General features: G+C 38.6%; 2 protein-coding genes across 3 annotated transcripts; both read right to left on the reverse strand.

The window, feature by feature from the left end:
• Positions 1–213: 213 nt before the first annotated feature.
• Positions 214–3,104, reverse strand: LOC111493965. Its single transcript, XM_023143917.1, has 4 exons — positions 2,077–3,104; positions 1,172–1,366; positions 990–1,081; positions 214–915 (listed from the first exon to the last, which is right to left on the reverse strand). The coding sequence occupies exons 1-4, from the start codon at positions 2,599–2,601 to the stop codon at positions 291–293; spliced, it is 1,437 nt and encodes a 478-aa protein (XP_022999685.1). The 5' UTR covers positions 2,602–3,104; the 3' UTR covers positions 214–290.
• Positions 3,105–3,976: 872 nt separating this feature from the next.
• Positions 3,977–9,017, reverse strand: LOC111494003 (RNA-binding protein 24-A). 2 transcript variants are annotated; one of them, XM_023143976.1, is made up of 8 exons: positions 8,088–9,017; positions 7,755–7,878; positions 7,442–7,571; positions 6,618–6,654; positions 6,214–6,451; positions 5,543–5,649; positions 5,352–5,447; positions 3,977–4,800 (listed from the first exon to the last, which is right to left on the reverse strand). In XM_023143976.1, exons 1-6 carry the CDS (start codon positions 8,316–8,318, stop codon positions 5,555–5,557), a joined length of 855 nt encoding a protein of 284 aa, XP_022999744.1. In that variant the 5' UTR covers positions 8,319–9,017; the 3' UTR covers positions 3,977–4,800; positions 5,352–5,447; positions 5,543–5,554. The 2 variants fall into 2 exon arrangements, with proteins under 2 accessions (XP_022999744.1, XP_022999745.1); XM_023143977.1 differs by having other exon boundaries at positions 5,349–5,447.

The raw sequence follows: 9,017 nt of genomic DNA on the forward strand, positions 1-9,017 counted from the left end.
AAAACGCGTCTATTAGGGAGAGGTTTCCACAGCCCTATAAAGAATGTTCCGTTCTCCTCCCCAACCGATGTGGGATCTAACAGTAATAGTCTTCTCACTACATTGTTTGAACTTTGAACACTTCTGATGGGATTTAGTATATGTTTAATTTATCTGCATGCTGAGTTAGAATGTAGAGGACTGAAGTATGTTAACCATCTATACGTTGACCTGTTGTCGATAAGAATGACCAAACTCTTGATAATTTATTGTATCATACAATTTACAGAGTTTGAATTTGCTGTTCTAGATTAACAACGGTCAAATCTATTCTCTAGAACTGATGCAGCAGACTCCACATGTACAAGCAAACAGGAATAGACTTTCTGCTTTATCCTGTCAATGGTTTCCCTTGAGCCATTATCTCCTGAACTCAAATTTCCTTTTAACTTCTCCAACCATTCATTGGCTTGCTTGAGCTGTGATAAGGCAACATCAATATGGTTGCCCGCCTCCGTTTGTTGCCCTGCATTGTTCCGACCATTCTTGTCCTGTTTTCCGACACAAAACCCGGCATCCAATGCTTCCTCCAAGAAATTCAAAAACCATGATGTTGATTCCTTCAGCAAAACATCTCTTAGTAATTTGATCTCCTTTGCACCATCTCCTTTGGCCCATTCTTGTTTTTCACCCTCTCTTAATTCAATAGCTGCCTTTGCAGACTTTGGTGAAGCATTCTTTGACAGGAATAAAGAGGAAACTTTTGTGGACTTATTTGCTTCTGGTAGAGATGGGTTCATAGTCAAAAGAAGTGAGTTTTCCTTCACTGCATCGTTCGAATTCGTTTCGGAGATTAACTGCTGCAGTGTGAAGAATTTGGTGAGAGGGAGTTGGGGATTCTTAGGTGAGGCTGATGAACACAGATCAGCAAACACACTGAAAAAAACATGATGGAAATAAGATTACCTTGTAAGAAATGGTGGACTCAAATTTATATCCTGAAAACTTACCTGAGACATTTGGCCAAGGATGCTGCAGCCATTGCCTCTTTTTGAGCCTCCATTGCTACCATAGAAGCTATGTTTTTTCTTCTAAGAATCCTCTTGAAAAATCAAAAGTTCACACAGAAATGAAAAGGCTAAGAACATGGAAAGAGAAGAGAAAAGGAATGAGAGAAGGAAATGCATAATACTTTGACAGTCTCTGATGAATGAGTTTTATCTTTTCTGTAAGGTAAGCGATTTGCATTCAAAGTTCCCTGTTTGTTTGAAGTGCCTTTTGCAGGAATGTTCTTAGACGATGAAGCAGCCTCCTTGACACTGAACTGAAGTGCTTCTGCCTTTGAAGAAGCCTCATCAAGCCGGCTTTGCAGGTTTACTGCTTGCACCTATCAGTAAAGCACATCAACCAAGTAAGATTGTGTTCTAATCACATTTTTAGTTCATTCTTTAAACTGAAAAAATGGGACTCAAAGTTATTTGTGAGATCCCCATTGGTTAGAAAGGAGGACGAAACACCCTTTAATAGAGTGTTTAGGGATAGGGTTTAGGGTTAGAGAGGAGAAGGAAACACCCTTTATAAGAGTGTGGAAACCTCTATCTAGTAAACGCGTTTTAAAAACTGTGAGGGGAAACTTGAAAGGTAAAGCCCAAATAAGATAATATCTGATAGCGGTGGGCTTGGGCCGTTACAAATGGTATCAGAGCCAGATATCAGGTGATGTGCTAGTGAGGAGGTTGAGCCTTGAAGGGGGGTGGACATGAGGCGATAGGCCAGCAAGGATGCTGGGCCCCGAAGCGGGGTGGTTTTGGTGGGGGTCCAACATCGATTGGAGAAAGGAACGAGTGCTAGCGAGGACGCTGGACTGGGGGGGTGGATTGTGAGATCCCACGTCGGTTGGGGAAGAGAACGAACTACCATCGTTATAAAGGTGTGAAATCTCTCCCTAGCAGACGCATTTTAAAAACCTTGAGGGGAAGCCCGTAAGGTAAAATCCAAAGAGGACAATATCTCCTAGTAGGAGGCGGTTACATTATTATTCTAATTCTTTGAATGAGCCTAAAATGAATGTCATGGTTATGTGATATATACTTGTACCTGACCACTTCTAGAATACAACGACGAAACACCTTGCATATACCGCGACGAAACGTTTATCTTCTCCTCTTTGATCACGAATTTATGTCTCATTCTCTCATTCGATTTACCTCCACTCTTTCCTTCCTGATAAGCTTGGACTAGGCTCACTGATGGCTCCATCAATTGCATAAGATCCTTCGGAGTCCCAACGAAAGGTTGTCGTCCAGGAACCGGTCGAATCCCAACAAGAACCGGAACTGGAGTTCCAGCTTCCATCTTATCAACATAGAAGAATTGGCCTAGTTGTAAGATGTTGTTCAAGATCAACTCATGATCTTGCTTGGACAATGAGACATAAGTAGAATGTGAAGAATCTGAAACTTTTAGAAAGAAGCCTTGATTAGGCCACAATTCTGAACCATTTAAAGCAGGTACAATGCTGATAAGTTGTAATAGCACTGATCTGTGCTCTCCTCTGATCTTCACATTGGAGTTCATACTCTGCAGAAGCTTAATTAATACTCCTGCTACAAGAAATGCCATTCTGAAACTTGGTCACTTTTGACTATGAACCCATAACCTTCAGCTCATTCAACCACAAAACCAAGCCAAGAACAACAATGTTGAATGTTTGTGGTGAGAGAGAACAGTAGGTAAAAGGGAGAGTTTTCTGTCAAAAAGGAAAATGTTTGTGGGAATAAACCCTCCAACTTTGCATCAACTTCTCTTCTTGGCTTTAAAGCAAAGTAAGAATGTTTTTTTCCATGGTGAAATGTCATGTCTGCTCCCCATGTAGCAGGTTTAGTTGGAGGTTGAGATGGTTGCAGATGAGGGTAATATGGAAAATTTTGTGCAGGTATCTTCTTCATTACTTTATTCATTTGAATTTACAAGTCGGGAAGCCATTGTCAAATGGTAAAGCTATTGAGATGTAAATACCTAACGTTATTTGTTCCCATGTTGGTACGAGCCCTCTGTAACCCTAGAATGAAAGAGGCGATCTCATAGTTCTTGGTTTGTGAAGATACATTGTTAAGTGCTCCGTTTTATTTTCCCATTTTTATTTTCCCATTGAAGCACATGTACTGAAGGGATGTATAGATTCATGAGAAGAGAAGAGCCGCTCAATTCGATGGGATTATTTAATCTTAAAAGATAGAGATCTTCTATAATTTCGTGCGTGAGGTGTTATTTCTCGGTTTTGCCCTGTCATAAAGAGTCCTAGTTTTATTTCCTAATGACAAATACTAATACTAGATTAATTAATTTTAGATAGTTAATTGTTGTTAATTAATTTATTTTTATTATATTAAATTATTAAAATAGTTCGACTAATTTAATCTTTCATTCATTAATAAATTAATAATATACCTTAAATTTAAGATTTTTTTAATTTAGTTAGCTATCGCTGTGAATTTAATAAAATTATATAAATTTGAAATAAATATTTAAACATAATTTAACATTTTTCTTAAAGTAGACCATACAAAAACCACGATCTTATATAATTATGATAAATTATTAACAAATCCATAAAAATGATTTAGTACATAATAACAGAAATAAATTAATGGATAATAAATAATCCATTATAATTATTGAAAAATGAATATATGAAACAAAATACCAACACAGAACCCACAACTTTTGGAGGTAAATAAAATTGTTTCAAACAAGAGATCGATCATCTATCCTCGTTCCTCCTCCAAATGGCCCCTTAACGAGTATCGATATCATAATAATCAACGACAATATAATAATGTCGATAACATTGCAGAAACTCGACAAAAATTCACAAAGTAACTTAGAAACAAAGCCTAACAACATCAATTCATTGTAAAATCAGCTCTAAAAACTCATCATTTAGTGCAAAGAGGAAGAACAGACTAATGAATCACAGCCGAATAAGAATGATTAAAGAACGAATCGCCATGAAAAGCCAACAGCAATGCCAAAACATTGCACCAAAGAAGTCATTTCTATGGACCGATCATGGTATCATATCACAATAATGGTTCGATAAATCCTAACGCTTCCATCCAATGTTTCGAATCCATCGAAAAATTCCCCTTAAAGGGGAAAAAGAACAAAGAAAAAAATGATGATCCCACAACAAACACAATGAATAAACAGAATGTTCTAAACATTGTGAAGGAAGAGAACTAGAAACTTTAAATCCTCTGATGCAGGCAGATGCAGCCAATCCCAATCCGACATATGGCAGTGAGGGATGGATGGATATTAAAATGAAAAATCAGCAATTTGATCTTTTCCTGATAGAACCTGATGCTGCTTCGTTGTTATGAAGTCAGTCAGTGAGTCAGGTCTCAAAAGAAATCCTAACTAATATGCACATGAACTTAAGGAAATCATATATGAGTACCAAGATGATGATGATGATAGACCCATGACCACATAAAGCCACCAGAGACACACTTCCTATACAACACCCAAAATGCTGGGAGTTCACTATAAAAGAATCATATGTTGATTCTATTTTTCACTTCTTTTTTACACATTTTTATTCCTAAATGGATGCTTAAAACCGATTCAAGCACCCATCAATCAATCCATGACGACCTGCCGCTCTCCAGAGCATTGGCAGTGTATAAAGAGTTTATAAACACTGAGGAAGAACAAAGGTATTAGAGAAAGAGCAGCCCTGCATCTCTTCCATATGCTTTCTCCACCATCTGGAGCGACTCGACACCATCTGACTTCTCTGGTGAGCATGACTGTGAACTGCAGTTAAGTACGAGAACTTTTAAAATCAACTGCAAACAATCAAATGCAAGAGGAAATGAAAGATGTATGGATATTCTTTTTCTTTTCTTTTGATATTTTATGAGCGAGCAGGCCAACTTTTCTGCACCTAAGACTATTCTCGCAAGACAACCGCCTAACCCTTTTACATTTAGTTATCAAGGATATTTATATGTTAAGTAAGTTGCCACCGATGTCTTGAACCTATTCCCTCCAAACCCTTTATTATTTACATAATCTTTATCGGACCACTAGGCCAATTCATGGTGGTTTACACGTTTAGACATCCGACACACTCGTTTCTATGAGTATCCAAACACATCATCAATTCTAACAACCTTAAACCCCCCACAGATTAGTTGTTCCCTATGTCATGGGCTCGTGTTCCAGAACTCACCATACCATTCTGCTATAATCCTATATGAAATAAGATATGACAGCAAAGATTTTACCACATGCTTTTCAAATAGTTGTTATCCTGACCACATATGAAAATTGTTGAAAAAGCCATGCAGCGAGCATAAGACTACCTCTAGAATGCATGATAAATTATTTGCAAGGCTAGATCCGAAGCCCGCCACACAAGTAGCAGTTCCGCTGCTCTAAGTCCTGCAATCTATTGATACCTATGAACGTAGTCAAATTGTAGGCCGTTAGAGACTGCTGGTGATAAAGATAGGAAGGGCAATTTCAAATATTAACAGCAAAATTTGGAGTTTACCTGATCAACTCCTCACCCAGATGTCTGGTCAGAACTGCTACCTTGTACAAACTGAGAAGGAGAATGGACAATGAACTGTGGTTGTGCTGCAACAGGTGCTGGGATCCCTGATGAAATAAACAAACACATTTTCCTAATCAAGCATATAGAACATGCAAAAGCAAATTATTTTCATTTTCCTTTATTCCTCATCAGATGATCAAGAACATGGTACAAGTAAAACATACAGAAATGTGACCTAAATTGTATTAAACAACGAAGACATCTCGATACATTATATCTTCTTTGTTCTATAGTAAAACAAACTTATTCTCCTCATTGACCCGCATGGATCCTTGTCCTGTTGTTCATCACATAACTAAGTCAAAGCAATGATTGAACACGAGTTGACGAACACACTTCCTCTAGATTTTTATGATAAGGCATTGCTGAAAAATAAATGAAGAAACAAAAAAAATGGCCTCGAGAAAAAGACCGAAGGACCAAACCGAAGGAGAAACTAGAAAAGACCACACAATTACACAAAAAAGATCCAATTGATGATACTAAAAATACAAATTCAAAGAAAAATTCCTAAAAAGACAAGTCAAAACTCATATTACTCGATGTTGCAATCAAGAGTGATCTTCATATAATAACAGCACAGAGTATATGCGAACGAAGCAAAATACCTGAAGGATAGGGTGCCTGAATAGTAGGCATTGGAGAAGATGTTAATGGGTTGACATTAGGTCCACCAAACTGCATGATCTGAGGACTTGGCATTGTGTATCCATGTACTGCTCCATATCCATGACCACCGGGGACCGTTTGACCTAATTGTCCATAATGATAAATAGCAGGGCTCGCTGACCCAGGCACCCCATAAATCTGTAGGTATTGCTGACCCACAAAAGGGTTATATCCACCCTATGCAAAGAATACAAGACACAAAAAATCAAAACCGACAGCATATTATGCTAAAACAAGCGAAAACCTTAAGAAACTTTTCAAGATACCCTACGTATCGCCCTTCCCTACTTCCACCCTCCAAACACAGAATTGCAGACACAAGTAAATAAAGCTATAGCTATACCTGCGGGTAGACGTACTCCGGTCCATAAGTAGCATAACTGCATAATAAATGAAAGACGGAAAATATTATAAATATTCTAAAACATAAGAATATGAAAGCAGAAATCTAGATAGTAGAATAAATTGAAACGGTACAGACTTAGCAGGCGGAATCACTTTATAACCCCTAGTCCATTGCGATACCAGAAGACAAGTATATGGTATCCCAATTCACTAGAGACCAGAGTGATCAAATCCTACTATCTTGACTTCTCATATAAACTACGAATGCAAGTGAAAGCAAGAAATAAAACTTCTCCAATAATACTAGCCATGCTTCTTCTAGCTCAATTACATTAGTCTTGGCACATATCTTCAAATAAATTCTATGGTATTCCTAAAATTACCAATTACAATGTGCCACATCACTGAACAGGTATCAATCCTTGTTTCTAGGAGGTGACAAAGAAGCATATCCCAAGGAATGTTGCATGTAGTGATTGATATTATGCCTCTAGTGTCTTTAAAGATAAATACTAACGTTAAGAGGGCATTGCAGAGGATGAATACCAAGCAAGTAATGTCTACAAACCATTTTAAGAAACCAAGAAAACTAGGATATAAGGTCCATTCAAAGAACACGCATGGCTGAGGTACTTAAAATGAAATACCAAACCGGAAAGCATAATTTCGATTTTTTTAAAGCAAACTAAGCCCCCACAGAGTCATACTACAAGATGTAAAGGTTGTGATAAAGCAAAACACACGAGATCGAGGTTTAACAAAATAATTAAATTTGATATATCGGCACGCTTGGATGCACAAAGAGGAACCTGGGGGACACACCCGTAAGGAGGATATGCAAGTCCCTGCTGATATGCATAAGAAACCGGTTGTTGATAGCCAAAATTTCCAAAATAATTCCCCCTATTGGGTTGCATGCCTCCAACATACACTGCAGGCGGTCTTAAGCGTCCTGTAAGAAACAACAGTGTAGAAGTAAAGACAGATCAATCGAGCGTTTCAAGGAATTTCTGACCGTCATTTCCTTTGTATAAAATGCACATACCAGGAAAAGTCTCTCGATCATACATATACTCAAGACATGAACAAACAACACGATTTGCTAAACAATAAAGACCAAATAAGCAAATAATACCATAAGATATAGGCGGCCGAGGCCGGCCAAGTGAGGCCAGATTACAATTTGCTCGCCTGCCATCAATAATTGGAGTAGGATCTACGCAAGCTCTTCTAGCAGACTCTGGATCCCGGAAAGTCACCTAAAACCCTCCATGTAAACAGGAACAAACGTTCAGGTCATTCCAAATGTGGACAATATAGATATTAATGAGCCAAGCAATTAGATTCGACTAGCTGCTAGAAAAGAAAAGTGCCCAAACGAATGTTCTAAGGTCATTGCTTTAAGAAAGTAGAAACAAAAGTACAAAGTTAACAAAAACCCATTAAAGTAAAAACCATTAATACTCACGAAACCATATCCTTTAGATCTCCCTGAATTCTTATCCGTTATGACAACAGCCTCAAGAATCTCCCCAAACTGCTCAAAGTAGCGCCTCATAGTCTCACTCTGAGTCTCCCAAGCCAACCCACCAACAAAGACCTTGGTGTAAGTAGTATCACCAAAGGGAGAGTTCAAGAAACCAGAACTCGAACTTGATCCAGATATGGAACTAGGACCCCGACCATGCTGATAAGCCATTATTAATGGAGAGACTTAAGAACCAAAGGAAGAAGAGAGAAATAAGTGAACACCCAATATACAATATAAACAGAGACGCAAAGGGTAAGTGAGATTCGATCAAGTGGAAGATTAGGGGAGGATTAGAGAGGAACCCACATAGAAAAATCAAACCCCTAGGAAAACCCTTATGAATTGAGAGGATTTACAGAGAAAATCCGGAGGAAATTGAAAGGGATTGGAAAGGGAAGAAAAGTGTGGGAGAGGAATGATGAAGAGAAAGTAGAAAAAGGGAAAAGAAGGCAGAAGAGGAATGATGAATCCCAATAACAGTGATCATAATTAGAACGGGAAACCCTAGAAATGAATTGGGGGATGAGATGGGCCAAAGAGGAACAGGGCTGAGGGGAAGAGAAGGTCGGTGATGAGGGGAGATAAAGAGATCTAGGGACCGTAGGAAGAGGGTGGATTTTTAGTGGGAAAATGTGGGAATCGGAAAAGGGAATCTGGAAGGAGGAGTATTATGATCATAGTAATTGAAGGGTGGTGGAGACGGAGGAGGAGACGGCGGCGGCGGAGAGAAAGGGGAGGGGGAGGCGGCGGCGGCGGAGGAGGAAAACAAGGAAAAGGGAAAGGAAAGAAGAAGGAAAGGGTTTAGAATTTCCTTTTTCATCGCTGTTGTTAGTACTTCCTGCTTTCTTTTGTTTGATTGACGACGGA

The sequence above is a fragment of the Cucurbita maxima genome, unplaced genomic scaffold, assembly GCF_002738345.1.
Source record: "Cucurbita maxima cultivar Rimu unplaced genomic scaffold, Cmax_1.0 Cma_Scf00019, whole genome shotgun sequence".
Lineage (NCBI taxonomy): Eukaryota > Viridiplantae > Streptophyta > Magnoliopsida > Cucurbitales > Cucurbitaceae > Cucurbita > Cucurbita maxima.

Excerpts from the sequence above, each read along its gene's own strand:
- LOC111494003 (XM_023143976.1), bottom strand. The coding sequence starts at position 8,318 with ATGGCTTATCAGCATGGTCGGGGTCCTAGTTCCATATCTGGATCAAGT. Across the intron at positions 6,655-7,441 it reads CTTGCATATCCTCCTTACGG|TTATGCTACTTATGGACCGG; the intron begins GTGTGTCCCCCA and ends TTTATTATGCAG. Across the intron at positions 5,650-6,213 it reads TCAGGCACCCTATCCTTCAG|GGATCCCAGCACCTGTTGCA; the intron begins GTATTTTGCTTC and ends TTATTTCATCAG.
- LOC111493965 (XM_023143917.1), bottom strand. The coding sequence starts at position 2,601 with ATGGCATTTCTTGTAGCAGGAGTATTAATTAAGCTTCTGCAGAGTATG. Across the intron at positions 1,367-2,076 it reads TGTATTCTAGAAGTGGTCAG|GTGCAAGCAGTAAACCTGCA; the intron begins GTACAAGTATAT and ends CTTTACTGATAG. Across the intron at positions 916-989 it reads TCCTTGGCCAAATGTCTCAG|TGTGTTTGCTGATCTGTGTT; the intron begins GTAAGTTTTCAG and ends TGTTTTTTTCAG.